Source organism: Papio anubis, chromosome 9, assembly GCF_008728515.1.
Source record: "Papio anubis isolate 15944 chromosome 9, Panubis1.0, whole genome shotgun sequence".
In the NCBI taxonomy this organism is placed as follows: Eukaryota; Metazoa; Chordata; class Mammalia; order Primates; family Cercopithecidae; genus Papio; species Papio anubis.
This window is the reverse complement of record NC_044984.1, coordinates 74,163,779-74,179,580: the sequence shown is the minus strand read 5'-3', so window position 1 is coordinate 74,179,580 and position 15,802 is coordinate 74,163,779. Positions and strand designations below refer to the sequence as shown.

The 15,802-nt window shown below is 38.5% G+C and overlaps 1 protein-coding gene across 9 annotated transcripts in view; it reads left to right on the top strand.

The window, feature by feature from the left end:
* The window catches only part of PPP1R12A (protein phosphatase 1 regulatory subunit 12A), a 161,947-nt gene that overhangs the window by 79,066 nt on the left and 67,079 nt on the right, over positions 1-15,802 (top strand). For all 9 annotated transcript variants that reach the window (XR_002515723.2, XM_003906819.5, XM_009181263.4 and 6 more), the window contains exon 3: positions 10,244-10,362. Coding sequence is in view for 8 of the 9 variants with exons in the window: in XM_003906819.5 (XP_003906868.1) it covers positions 10,244-10,362 (119 nt within the window). In the remaining variant the exon portion in view is untranslated. The remainder of the gene's footprint in view (positions 1-10,243; positions 10,363-15,802) is intronic.

Sequence of the window (15,802 nt, the reverse complement as noted above, 5' to 3'; positions counted from 1 at the left end):
GTGAAACCCCGTCTCTACTAAAAATACAAAAAATTAGCTGGTGTGGTGGCAGGCGCCTACAGTCCCAGCTACTGGGGAGGCTGAGGCAGGAGAATGGCGTGAACCCGGGAGGCGGAGCTTACAGTGAGCTGAGATGGCGCCACTGCACTCCAGCCTGGGCAACAGTGCAAGACTCCATCTCAAAATACTAATTGTTATTTGGCTGGGCACAATGGCCAACACCTATAATCCCAACACCTTGAGATGCCTAGGTGGGAGGATTGCTTAAGGCCAAGAGTTATAGACCAGCCTCGGCAATATAGCTACCCCATCTCTGCCAACAACAAAAAAATTATCTGGGCCTGGCGGTGCATGTCAGTAGGCCTAGTTTCTTGGGAGACTGAGGTGGGAGGATCGTTTGAGCCCAGGAGTTTGAGGCTGCAGTAAACTATGATTGCATCTGTTCACTTCAGCCTGAGCCACAGGATGAGACCCCGTCTCTAAAAAAAAAAAGGAAAGAAAAAAAAAATTATAGACGAAGAGACTGAGTCATAGAGAGAAGTCACACAAAATATGTGGCAGAGCTAGAGTTTGAACCTACACAGTCTTAACTTTTCAAATGTGCACTTTAGACACTACACTATTCTTCCTCTCTTTCTAGCCTTTGTCATTGGGAAAATGATACCATTAAACTTATTAAGGGATCTAAAGAGCGGAATTAGGGGAAGCTGAAGAAGAGGCAGACAGTGTAGTAGAATGTTAATTTAGATTGGTCTAATTTGAGCTATCAATGGAAAAAGTACAGTAGGAAGCCAGAAATATTTTGGATATATTTATAATGCTCATACTGGATTTCATCAGATCTAAGGTGCCATCATTGTAACATCATAAATACCGATTTTAAAAATTAAATAAAAGTATGGTTCAGTATTTATTTGTATCCCATAATTTCCCCCAGCCCCCTCTTCTGCCACCCACACACAGCATCATTCTCTGTGCTACTTAGAGTATTGTTATATAACATTACTTTCTTGGGATTTTCTTCTGCGTCATTGATAGGCATTCTGCAAGCTTTGATGTTGGCACTTTCTTGATCTTACCATAAAGTTGTCAACAAAAAGTTTTCAGACAACATCCAGAAGAAATTTTATATGATAGTTAAGGTCAACAAATATGGTTCCGACAACACACACAACTCAACTGCAGTGAAAACAATATAAATAGCTGTGACTGGTGCCACATGTGGATGATAATGACAACCCAGTCAAATCTGCCATCTGGCCAACATCAGTTTATACAAAGTCACTGATTTTAAGATTCATTGATTGTAGAAGATTTCAGTGACATTAAAATGTGTAGGAAATGTGCATCTTAGAATTGTTAAACAATAAGTAGTACTTTTGCCTCCGAGAATTGGAAGTTGCAGTATAAAGTAAGATGCTAGGGCATGTAAGGGTTTTTAATAAACAAATATGTGGTTTCAAAGAGTTAATATATAATTAAAGAGGTTTAGAATCAATTCTCTGGGGAAAAATTGAGAGAGAGGTTCTGTCTTGAGCATTTCCTATGTTTAAGGCATGTAAGTGTTTTTAATAAACAAATACATGGTTTTAAAGAGTTAATGTATGATTGAAGAGGTTTAGAATCAATTCTCTGGGGAAAAAAATGAGAGAGAGGTTCTGTCTTGAGCATTTCCTATGTTTAAGGCATGTAAGTGTTTTTAATAAACAAATACATGGTTTTAAAGAGTTAATGTATGATTGAAGAGGTTTAGAATCAATTCTCTGGGGAAAAAAATGAGAGAGAGGTTCTGTCTTGAGCATTTCCTATGTTTAAGAGTTACTTTATGAAGAAAATGTAAACACTTCCCCTAATTGTGAATTTGTCTTTTATAAATGACAATCTAGGTGCCACATTTCACAAATAGATTAATTTCTCTCCTAAGTGTTAGCCTCGTCTTTGTTATTGGTAAAATTAATTATACTACATGCTGAGTACAACTAAAAACTCTGAATCTTATATATAAAACACAAGAAGACTCTGAAAGGTGGAGAGAATAAGGCAGAGGAGCTAGGGATCTCAGGACCCAAATAATGACACAGCAGTAGTTCCCTGCCTTTTTTTTTAGCCTCATATATTCCCTAATTAGAGCTGAAGAAGCTGATAACCCAGAAGTGCAATGGCCACAGACAAAAAAGTGGCAGCAGAAGTCCAATCTTTTAAAAACTGGTAGAGGGACACCCTAGCAAGACAGAAAACTTTTTGAGAATAACCATTCTACTTCAGCCAAGCACCACAGAAAAAAAACACTGGTCACACTCATACCAGCAAAGGTCAAGTAGGGATCCTAGATTTCCATCCTCACCAAGCTGCAATGAGGCACCCTAACACCTCCACTGAAATTGTGTCAGATTAGGCCAGGTACAGAGTTGGGACTTTAATTCCCATAGAATGGTTAACTAGCCCTTCCCCAACTTGTAGTGTAACTGGAGACCATGTGGGAAGCCAAAACTTCTACTTTTATTTGGGAGTAAAGAGGAGCTTCTGTCCTTCCCTGCTAAGTGGCATCAGAGGAGTCCTATTGGAGAATGAATACTTTCACCACTTCTAAGCAGTAAAAAGGCTTTTCTCTACCCACGCACCCCCACCCCCAGCACCCACGGGTGTTAGTAGAGGCTACATGGGAGCAGTATCTTCTCAGCCAGAGACATGTCAGTGGAGGTATAGTGGAGAGTCAGGACTCCCACCCAACCCAGGGGAATCAAGAAGCTGCCCCATCTGTAGTGTAATTGGAGGACAAGTGGGGAACCCGAACATCTACCCCCATCTTGCTGAAATGAGATGACACCTCCCCACCTTCATCTGCTGGAGCAAGATCAAACAAAGCCAACTAATACAGAAAATTTAAATAAGATCTAGAGTCTTATAATACCCAAAGTGCGCAGATTTTAATTGAAAATTCTCTGGCTGAGTGTGGTAGCTCACAACTGTAATCCTTGCACTTTGGGAGGCAAAGGTGGGTGGATCACCTGAGTCTAGGAGTTTGAGACCAGCCTGCGCAACATCGCGAAACCTCATCTCTACCAAAAAAAAAAATTAACCAGGCCTGATGGCACATGCCTGTAATGCCAGCTGCTCGGAAGGCTCAGGTAGGAGGATCACTTGAGCTGGGGAGGTCATGGCTGTAGTGAGCTGTGATTAAGCCACTGCACTCCAACCTGGGCAACAGAGTGAGACCCTGTCTCAAAAAAAAATAAATTAAAAAAAAAGAAAAAGAAAAAATTGTCATACCAGGAACCCAGAAGACCTCAAATTGAGTGAAAAAAGACAATTAATAAAGATGAACACCAGGATAACAGATACTAAAATTATCTGACAAAGATTATAAAGCCAGCTATCTTAAAATGCTTCAACAAGCAATTACGAATGAGCATGCCTGAAACAAATGAAAAAATAGAAAGTCTTAGCAAATAAATAGTATGCAAAGAAATAAATAGAAGATATGAAGAACCAAATAGAAATTTTAGAGCTGAAAAATCCAGTAACTAAATTAAAAACTTCAATGGATGATAGGCTCAATAGCAGAATGGAGGAAATAGAAGAATGAATCAGTAAACTGATAGAACAATAGAAATTGCCAAATCTGAACAGCAGAGAGAAAATAGGCTAAAAATGAACAGAGCCTCAGGGACTGTAACAAAAGAGCAAACATCTGTGCCATCAGATCCCTCTGAAGAAGTGGAGAAAGAGGGCATGGCTGGAAAAGTATTCAAAGAAATGATCACTGAAAACTTTTCCCAAATTTGGCAAAAGACGTAAACCTGCAGATTTAAGAAACCTAGCAAACTCATAACAGGGTAAACCAAAGCAGTCCGCACTAAGACATGCCATATGCAGACTTTTGAAAATTAAAGATTAAAAGATCTTGAAAGAAATTAGAAACTATACTTGAGGGGGGCTAAACAGTTTGAATGACAGCAGATTGCTCATCAGAAATCATGGAGACCACATATCACTTTTGTTAAGTACTGATAGAAAAGAACTGTCATTTTTAAGAAAACTTTCAAAGGTCTGAGGTCAGAACTTTTGTTTGGATTCATAATGTTACACAGTATCTTTCACTGGGATATAGAACTTCCAAGAGAAAATGGGAATGTCCATTTCCACTAATGACTCATAAGATTATTTACTACTGTGCATTTTGTTGCTCAGAGACTTGCTAATGAAAATAGCATTTATTTCTGAAGTTAGTAGTGTAATGTTCTGCTTAATCTTTGAATAGTTCAGATAGCTTAGTTTTCATAATTTCTCCTAGAATGGCTTTGAGTAATTTATTCAGATTTTCAAGAAGCGTAACTATTACAATGCTATTTTGCTGACTTTCTGATTTTTAAAACTTTCTATATTGGTTAAGATAACTTTTTGATACTACTTTTTCTACAGTAATGTATTAGTTCAGTCTCACACTGCTATGAAGAACTACCTGAGACTGGGTAGTTTATGAAGAAAAGAGGCATAATTGACTCACAGTTCCACAGGCTGTACAGGAAGCATGGCAGGGGAAGCCTCAGGAAACTTAGAATTATGGCACAAGGCAAAGGGGAGGTGAGCACATCTTCATATGGCCAGCAAGAGAGAGAAAGAGAGCAAAGAGGGAGGTGCTACACACTTTGAAACAGCCGTATCTCGTGAGAACTCTTATCACAAGACAGCACTAAGAGGATGGTGCTAAAACATTAGAAACCACCCCTCATGATCCAGTCACCTCCCACCAGGTCCCACCTGCAACACTGAGAATTGCAATTCAGTATCAGATTTGGGTGGAGACATAGAGCCAAGCCATATCACCTGAATAAGAAAATACACATTAAATTTGGACACTAAATATATTTAGCTCTTGCTGATAAAGTTGCTTTCTTTGTCTCTCTTCACTAAGTTCTCATTACCTTCTAATTTAAAGACAGTTTTTCTTAAATTTTTTCTTAAGAGATCGGAATTTTTAAATGAGCTATTTCCTTTTCTTAAATGTTTGCTTCTGTGGTTTGGTTTTTGACAAAACTCAGAAGAGAGTGGAGACTATCAAAATTTGTCTTCCAAAGTCAGTTAACACAGAATCTCACCTGTTTATCTAATATACCATATTGACATTGCAACCAATAGCTTTGTTAACTTTACACCTTTTGTTAGATTTTCCAGTTAGCACATAAATAATTTTGTAAAAATTCTTTTGGATCATGTCTTGATTTGGAAGCTTACTCATTTATCTATCTAAAATGACCAAATCTGAGTTTCTAGACTATTATACATCTCAGTTAAATCTGTCCGATTACCATTTTTCATTTCTACAATTTGTTAAGAATTTCATGGTTGGGCCCGGTGGCTCACACCTGTAATCCCAGCACTTTGAGAGGCCAAGGTAGGAGGATTGCATAATGCCAGGAGTTTGGGTCCAGCCTGGGCAACATAGGGAGACCCCATCCCTAAAATTTTTTTTTTTTTTTAGTTTAGCTGGATGTGGTAGTATGTTTGTGTATTCCTAGCAACTAGGGAGGCTGAAGCAGTTAGGATGGCTTGAGCCTAAGAGTTCAGGGTTACAATGAACTATGATTGCACTACTGCACTCTAGCCTGGGCAACAGAATGAGACTGTCTCTTCAAAAATAAAGATAAAAAAGAATTTCATCCTGTACTAGGTGGCGTCTCTTACGTTGACTACCTTTGAATTGCTTAAGGAAATTATTAACTATTGTTAAGAAAATATAGGCCTGATTTTCGTTACCCTGAAGCACTCAATAGGGTTATTCATTTGAAAAGTAGCTCAATCTTCTGACTTTCAGTTTGGAATACCTATGTGAAATCTGGTTTTTTTTTCTTTCCAAGGAATCTTAGAATTATGGCATATTTTTCCTAATTAACAGCCACACAAGTAGCTTCTAATACCCCAGCTTTTGTTCTGAAGGAAATCTAGATGTCTGTTTTCAGTATCTCCAGGGTCTCTCAAAGTGAAATTCTCATATTCCAGATACCTGTAGTTTTCTTCACATTATCGTAAACATTGCTTTCTTTTTTCTTCCCCCCCAACCCTTTGAAACAGAGTCTAGCCCTGTCACCCAGGCTGGAATGCAGTGGCACAATCTCGGCTCACTACAACCTCTGCCTTCTGGGTTCAAGCGATTCTCCTGTCTCAGCCTCCAAGTAGCTGGGATTACAGGTGTGCGCCACCACGCCCAGCTAATTTTTTTGTATTTTTTTAGTAGAGTTGGGGTTTTGCTATGTTGACCAGGCTGGTCTCAAACTTCTGACCTCAGGTGATCTGCCCACCTTGGCCTACCAAAGTGAAACATTGCTTTCTAAATGTGATAATTTTACATATGACAACAGATAGTACTTTAATTTTATTTTTAACTCATTTAAACTTCACATTGCCCTGTAAAGTAATTTTGTAAATTAGATTTTAGTTGCTTAAGGTATATATATATAACTTATAACTAAATAATACATAACTATAATGTATTATTCTCAACTATATCTTTGAATGTCATACAGGTGTCAACAGGCAGAGGTGGGAACTGAATCCGAAGTCTGCAGAGCATAAAAGTTTCTGCTTTTTTCACTCATCCAACCTTTGAATTGCTTTTGGAGGTTATTTATGGTAGATAAGAATTAATCCACCATAGGATTAATCAATCCGTGAGGTTTTGTTTATTATTATTTATTATTATTTTTTCAAATGTGCCTTTGTAACATTTACATTTGCAAGTAATAGTTCTGGAGTGCAGGAGAAGTTTGTGAATTGTGTGTATGCATGCATAAATACATACATACATAGGTACATACACACATACCTAATCTTTTGGCTCAAGGATTGCTTTGAACCCTGCTTCCTGCCAGCAGTTTTGGTACTTTACTCTGTTAGTTTCTCTTAACATCCTTCCTGTTTATATAAATTCTGTATTATCTGTATTTGGCTTTGACCTAGTATTTCCTTGAAACTCTGCTTCCTGTACTTCAAGCTCTGTAGCTATTCTGAGATACTCCTTTTATTCTCAATCTTTGTATCCTTTGAATGATTTCTGATACCCAAGCAGAATAGATGTATTTTTATGTAAATATTCCTAATTGTTTGGAATTTTGCCTAGGAGAATAATTATGTATTCTCTCGGAGCATAGCACAGCAAGACTCCACTATATCTTACCTTTCTGCTTTAGACTCATTTATTTATTTGTAGTATATGAGGAAATACTCTTTTTAGTTTTATATACATTTTCAAAACTACAAAAACAGAAAAAAATACCTCAAGTCTAACTTCTGTTTGTAGAATTTCCATAAAGATCATAGAACTTTTACAACATATTTTTAAATGTAAAACATGAAACTACAAAATGGTACAGTAGCCATTTTTGTGATCAGATACACATGTCCAGAACAAACTTATTACAGCAAACTTGGTTAACACACAAAACAACCAATACAAATCTCTCTTCTTCTATCTCTTAGAGGTAACCACTGTTAGAGGGAGGGGGTGTGTGTGTGTGTGTGTAAAAGATATAGAGATTGATCAATTATTTCATTTATTCTAAGGAAAATGAACTGGGCCTCCATCCAGCTATACATTCTTCCTATCACAGGACGTTATTTTGTTCTTTCTCACCTACAGCACATTGCTCTTCTGTTCTCTTTTGTTAGTGCCTACATAATCATCAGAGAATCCTTTTTCTGACTTCACTAAATCCATTTTTCCTGTTAATCCTAGACACCATCTAATTCTGTTATAGGACCTACCACAGCTTTACATTTATTTGTGTATTTAATGTGACTGTCTTACTAGACTATAAACTTTTTGAAGGGAAGTTCTGTGTTTCTTTTTCTTTACCTTTATATTCCTGGTATGTAACATAGTGCCAGAGTCATACTAGACACTCCATAAATATTGGTTGAATTAATGAATACATTTGAAATACCAGCAAAGAATGTAAATAAGCAGTTCACCAAAGGGGAAATAAAATGCCAGTAAATATATCTAAATATTTTCAGTCTCATGTGTAATCAGGAAATATAAATTAAAGCAGTGACAAAATGTTTTATTTTCATGATGTTGGGAAAATTTTTTAAAAATTGTTGATTTCAACTATTTAAGTGCACATCTGTTAAGAGAATAGTATTAAATGAAGGTATGAACCAGACATACTGTGGAATATTTTTCAGGTGTTAGAAGGGAAGAGTTACATTATACTTCATTTAGAATAATCTCATTAATTTGTGCTTTACAAAAAGAACCCCAAAAGTGATAGTGTATATATGTTTACACACACATAAATTTATGGCAGAGGTATTGGGAAGATTTTTGCCCTACTGTTGATAGTGTTTATCTCTGGGGGAGGGAACATAATAGTAGGAGAGGTATAAAGGAGTTCTTTTTTGCCTCTGTGGACATGTACTTTTTGTTTAAACTTTTATAATTAGAATATTTTTATGTAGTCTAAATATGAAGGAGCTAAATTGGTTAGGAACATAAAGAAAAAGACCTATTCTTTATATATGGAAAAATATAACCAGGGGTACCCAAAGAAAATGGTTTAATCTAGAACTACAAGTAGTTCTCTATTGTTGGCACCTAAACTGTGATACAGGCAGGAAGAAGAAGGAGGCTGAAAAAGAAGACAAGGCCAGATCAATGAGGGCCGTACGTTATCTTTTCTCCTAGCATGGTAGAGCCATTCAGAAATTTTTTAAGTTAGAAATTGACTTGGGTAGGCCAGGCGCGGTGGCTCACACCTGTAATCCCAGCACTTTGGGAGGCCGAGGCGGGCAGATCACGAGGTCGGGAGATCGAGACCATCCTGGCTAACACGGTGAAACTCCGTGTCTACTAAAAATACAAAAAAAAAAAAAAAAAGCCGAACGTGGTGGCAGGCACCTGTAGTCCCAGCTACTCGGGAGGCTGAGGCAAGAGAATGGCGTGAACCCCGGAGACGGAGCTTGCAGTGAGCCGAGATCGTGCCACTGCACTCCAGCCTGGGTGACAGAGCGAGACTCCGTCTCAAAAAATAAAATAAAATAAAATAAATTGACTTAGGTAATAGATGATTAGTTACATCATTCAGTAGATGACTCTGGGAGATGTGCTGTTGACATGATTAAAGAGATTAATAACCTTTTTGTATATGAATCCCTTTGTCAGGTTTGATGAAGCCTATAGATACTTTCTTAGAATTGTGTTTTGGATGCTTAAAATAAAATACAGAGTACGCAGAAGCCAATTATATTGGAATGCACTTATCAAAATATTTAAGGAAACCAGTCCATATGGAGATAATGAAAAGTCTCAGTGGAGGTGGATCCTATGAGACTTTCTAATTATTATTAAAAATTCACATTTTTATGAAATACTTCCTAATTATTATTAAAAATTCACATTTTTGTATTGGTAAAGCAACGTGTACATTATAGGAAAATTAGGAAATATAAATATAAAAAAGAAACATGCTCTAGTTTTTTGTTTTTTTTTTTTTTTGAAACAGTGTCTCGCTTTGTTGCCCAGGCTGGAGTGCAGTGGCATGATCTCAGCTCACTGCAAGCTCCACCTCCTGGGTTCTCGCCATTCTCCTGCCTCAGCCTCCTGAGTAGCTGGGACTACAGGCGCCCACCACCACGCCCAGCTAATTTTTTGTATTTTTAGTAGTGACAGGGTTTCACCATGTTAGGATGGTCTTGATCTCCTGACCTCGTGATCTGCCAGTCTTGGACTCCCAAAGTGCTGAGATTAGAGGCGTGAACCACTGCGCACGGCCTGATAGTTTTTTAAAATTTAAATAATGTGTATACTGTCTTTTATTGCTGATTTATTTATTTATTTATTTATTTATTTATTTTTTTTAAGACGGAGTCTCGCTCTGTCGCCCAGGCTGGAGTGCAGTGGCCAGATCTCAGCTAACTGCAAGCTCCGCCTCCCGGATTCCCGCCGTTCTCCTGCCTCAGCCTCCCGAGTAGCTGGGACTACAGGCGCCACCTCACCTGGCTAGTTTTTTGTATTTTTTTTTTTTTTTAGTAGAGACGGGGTTTCACCGTGTTAGCCAGGATGGTCTCGATCTCCTGACCTCGTGATCCGCCCGTCTCGGCCTCCCAAAGTGCTGAGATTACAAGCTTGAGCCACCGCGCCTGGCCTATTGCTGATTTATATAGGAACTTTCCTCACTGGTTATGCATTTAGTTTTATTTCAATGATAATATCTTTTGCTTAACTATTTTCTCTTTGGTTTTACAGGTTTTTGATTGGTCAGGGAGCACATGTAGGGGCTGTCAACAGTGAAGGAGACACACCTTTAGATATTGCGGAGGAGGAGGCAATGGAAGAGCTACTTCAAAATGAAGTTAATCGGCAAGGTAAAATAAAAAGCAACCTAAATGGAAAAAATGTTTTAGAAAGAATATGGTACTTTTCCAGCAAAAATATTTATTGACGTTGAAGGACAATCATTATTGAATGAAAAGAATGAACTCAGCTTGCAAAACAATAGTACAGTATGATTCTGTTTTCTAGAATATTCTCAACTCTATCTTTTAAGTATTTTTAAAGTTAAATGTCAGAAACAACAGGATCAGGCATAAAATTATGTGGAAGTAAAAGTTTTGAAGCAAAATAATGCAGGCAAAGGGGATAGAAAGTGCGCAGGGTAAGTGGCACATTGCAAAGTTAAATAGTGTGGTCAGGAAGGCTCACTGATAAGGGGTCATTTAAGCTGAGATGTGAATACAATGAGGGAATGAGTCATGTTGATCTGGGGAAAGAGCCTTCCAGACAAGGGGAGCAATGAATACGAATGGGAGGGTGTCTTGTATATGCAGAGAAGCAGCATGTAAACTAGCATGACTGGAGAGGCAGAGCAGAGGAAGAGGCAGGTAGGAGGTGAGGTCACAGAAGTAGCAGGAGGTCATATCACATAAGGCTTTGTGAGTCATTGGGAAGACTTTGGCTTTTAACCTGAGGGAAATAGGAAGCCAATGGAGGGATTGAGGCAGAGGACTGACATGATTTGATACAGTTTTAGAAAGGATCTCTCTGGCTCTTGTGTTGAAAATAGATTGTAGGGAGACAAGGACAGAAGTAGGAGAAGGGTTAGGAAATAATTGCCATAATCCAGACGAAACAAGGTGATTTATTTTTGACTGGTAGTAGATGAAGTGATGAGAAGAGGTTGGATTATGGGTATATTTTGAAGGTTTGGCCAAAAGAATTACTGAGTCATTAGCTAGAAGGTGTGAAAAAAAGAAGACTCTAAGATTTTTGGTTTGAACAAATGGATGGATGAAGTTCCTATTTGAGATGTGAAGATTATAAGAAGAGTAGGTTTTATAGGGAAATATTAGGGCTTCATTTTCAGGCATGTTAAATTTATTTTGCATGTTAGATATCCAAACTGTTGAATATGTGAGTCTGGAGTTACAAAATGGATATGTAAATTTGGGAGATGTTCATTTATAGATAGGAGTGATTGCTAGTGGGCACAGAGTTTCATCAGTCTTAAGAGTGATGAGTATTCTAAAGTTGAGTGTCATGATGGTTACACCACTCCTCACATTTACTAAAAAAACCATTTAATTCTACACTTTAAATGCTATGTAGATGCTGTGAATTATATCTTAATAAAGCTGTGTATGTATATATATATATATATATGTATGTATATATAAAACATGATCCAGGCCGGGTGCGATGGCTCATTCCTGTAATGCCAGCACTTTGGGAGGCCGAGGCGGGCGGATCACGAGGTCAGGAGTTTGAGACCAGCCTAACCAAGATGGTGCAACCCTGTCTATACTAAAAATACAAAAATTAGCCGGGCGTGGTGGTGTGCACCTGTAATCTCAGCTACTCAGGAGGCTGAGGCAGGAGAATTGCTTGAACCGGGAGGCAGAGGTTGCAGTGAGCCAAGATTGCACCACTGTACTCCAGCCTTGGTGACAGAGTGAGACTCTGTCTAAACAAAACAAACAAACAAAAAGATCCAGATCCAGCAACTCCTCTTCTAGAAATTTACCCAAAAGATTTTTTTTTTTCTTTTTTGAGACAGAGTGTTGCTTTGTCACCCAGGCTGGAGTGCAGTGGCGCAATCTGGGTTCACTGCAACCTCTGCCTCTCGGGTTCAGGCGATTCTCCTTGCCTCAGCCTCCCGAGTAGCTGGGATTACAGGCACCTGCCACCGTGCTTGGCTAATATTTTTGTATTTTTAGTAGAGATGAGGTTTCACCATGTTAGCCAGGCTGGTCTCTACCTCCTGACCTCAGGTGATCCTCCACCTGGGCCTCCCAAAGTGCTGGGATTATAGGCATAAGCCAGCACTCCCAGCCTACCCAAAACAATTTAAAACAACTCAACTCTTTGAATAATTTGTACAAACATGGGTATACAAATTATTCATATTAGCCAAAAGATGAAAGCAAACCCTGTGCCCATTGATGGATGAATAAATAAAATGTGGAATATACATACAGTGAAATATTATTCAGCCTAAAGGAAGGAAATCCAACATACGCTACAACATGAAGGACTTTATGGTAAGTGACATAAGCCAGTGACCAAAACAAAAATAGAAAAACAAATGATTCTACATATATGAGGTACCTAGAATAGTCAGATTCATAGAGAAAATAGAATGATGGCTGTCAGGAGCTGGAAGGAGGGGAGAAAAGGGAGTTGTTGTTTAATGGGCAGAGTTGTTCTTTTGCAAGATGAAAAGAGCTCTGTGTATGTGTTACACAACAGTGTGAATGTACTTAAGAACTGTAAACTTAAAAATAGTTAAGACCCGTAATCCCAGCTAAGTGGGGAGGATCACTTTAGCCCGGGAGTTCGAGGCTGCAGTGATCTGATCACATCACTGATCTTAAACCTGGGTGACAGAGTGAGACCCTTTCTGAAAACAAAAAAAAGGTTGAGATGGTAAATTTTATTTTTATGTTTATTTTACTATAATTAAAAATTAATGTGTATATGTGTGATTACTTCTTCAGTACCTTTGGGCAGGACACACACACACACACACAAAATGCCACATGTGATTTTTGTTATATTCTATTATCTTTAGGCAGTGATCAAACAGGCATTATTAGAGCTGTGTTTTACTGAGCTCAAATGATAGAGGAATGGTATGAAATATTGATGTAGAGGGCTGACTCCTGCTGAAATGTGCTTCATCAGAAAAAGAAACTAAGGATCTGAAAGGAATAGGAGGTAAATAAATTCCATGAAAGGAGATTTTTATTCCTTGGGATTAGGAAAACTCCTAATGACTGCAGGTTTGTTTTGTTTGTTTGTTTTGAGACAGACTGGAGTGCAGTGACACAATCATGGCTCACTACAGCCTCAACCTCCCAGACCCAAGCGATCCTCCCACCTCAGCCTCTTGAGGAGCTGGCACTGTAGGCGCATGCCACCTCACCTGGCTAATATTTGTATTTTTAATAGAGACAGGGTTTCACTGTGTTGGTCAGACTGGTCTTGAACTCCTGAACTCAAGCAATCCACCTTCCTTGGCCTCCCAAAGTTCTGATATTACAGGCATGAGCAACTGCATCTAGCCAACTGTGGGTTTGTTTTAAAAAAATATATCTTTTTTTTAAATTTTTTTTTGAGATGGAGTCTCGCTCTGTCGCCCAGGCTGGAGTGCAGTGGCCGGATCTCAGTTCACTGCAAGCTCCGCCTCCCCGGTTCACGCCATTCTCCTGCCTCAGCCTCCCAAGTAGCTGGGACTACAGGCGCCTGCCATCTCACCCAGCTAGTTTTTTTGTAATTTTTTAGTAGAGACGGGGTTTCACCGTGTTAGCCAGGATGGTCTCGATCTCCTGACCTCGTGATCCGCCCGTCTCGGCCTCCCAAAGTGCTGGGATTACAGGTTTGAGCCACCGCGCCCGGCCAAAAAAAAATATCTTAAGCACGAAAACTGAGAAAATAAATACCTAAAATAGAATTGAGGTGTTATAAAAAGTGATTGAAGATAACTAGAGCCTAAGAAAAACAAGAAATGCAATAGAAAAGTGGTTATAAACTGGAGCCTGAATAAGCACACACTAGAGCTTTCAATAGCCATGTTCTAGATAGACAAGTGTTTTAGAGTCATGGGATATTCTAGAGTAGAATAAACTAAAGAATAGGTATAAAGCATCACAACCTAGCAAGAAGAATTTACTGCCCATTTTGCTGTGATGAGTGCTTAGATAGCTCAGATAACAGTTTCCTGTCAAACAATGGTAATTATTTAAAGTCAACGTTAAGGGCTCCCATTTTGTATCTGATATTAGCAATTGTTATGAACTGGAAAAGGCATGGAGTTGTACTGAAAATTTCTTGCATTTGGTTTCCTTCTATATAAGGGAAATTGTTAGCATGACTGTAAGCAGGGCTGATTTTAGTTTAAGTGATTCATTTGGTATTGATTAATGTGCCAGCAAATGTTCTATGTGCTGGGTGTTAACAATAAAAAAAAAACAAGACAATCCTTCTTAAGGGTTTCACAGTCTAACAGAAGTGTCAGACGAAGAGAGCTTCACAATACAGTGTGCTATGTATTAAAATATATAGGAACATAATGTTGTGAGAGAATAGAAAAAGCTGTAGTGAGGAAAGGTTTCAGAGTTACGATATTTAGAGGGAGTTTGCTTGGCAATAAGGGAACTGGTGGACACAAAAGATGGGGTATCAAAATGTGCAAAGAAAAGGAATTGGAAGGCCAAGCATAGTGACTCATGCCTATAATTCCATTGCTTTTGGGGGCTGAGGTGAGAGGCTTGCTTGAGGCCAGTAGTACAAGGTTACTGTGAGCTACGATCACATCACTGCACTCCAGCCTGGACAATGTTTTTTTTGAAAAACAAGAAACAAAAAAAACAGGAATTGGAGACATCCATAGCATATGTGGACTGGAAGACACATTCATTGGGACTGGAATTGAGATGCAAAGTCAGGGTGAGATTTGTAGGAGATGAGGCCTGAAAAGATAGGTCAGAGCCAGATAGTGAAGGATATCTATTTTGTAGGCATTACATACATGCAACAAAGATCTCCAAGCAATAAATTAATCTGATTGGATTTGGTTTTTAGTATAAAACTGATGGCAACTTGGAGGATGAAGTAGAATGTAGGATATATGGTGACATGCATTCCTTGAAGAAGATTCTCAAATTAGTCCAGGTGAAAGATGAAAGGAGCCAAAACCTGTTACATTTTAAATGAAGAACAAGGCTGTCTTGAAGAAATGTTGAAGTAAAATTAGAACAGTTTGGTGAAGAATTGAATGCAGATATGAAGAAAGAATTAAGACGAACTCACTGAAGTTTCCAGTTGAAGAAGTGATGATTAGATGAGTTCACATGGGAAAGTGTGAGATGAGACAGAAACAGACTGAGGATATATTGGGTTTGTAGTACCAAAGGACATCTAGATGACAGTGGTTGGTGCATTGTTAGAACTTAGGATATGTGAAGATGTGAAAAGTAAATCTAGGAGAACCGTAAGAAGGGGGAGTTTTGAGAACTAGTAGATGAGATGACCCTGGAGATGAAAAACTAAGTGCTAACACTAATAATAGTAGTAATGAGAGTAGCTAACTGTTACTAAATGCTTATTATATGCCAGGCATTGAGCAAAGAGCTTCACATGCATTTCTTCATTTCATACTCATAGCAATTCTGTGAGGTTTATACTACTGTTACCCCATTTCCAGATGAGAAAATTGAGGCTTAGTGATTTACCCAAGATCATACAGGTAGGAAGTGTTTGTCCTAAACAGTATGACAGATATCTTGAGCCCACATTCTGTACCACTGT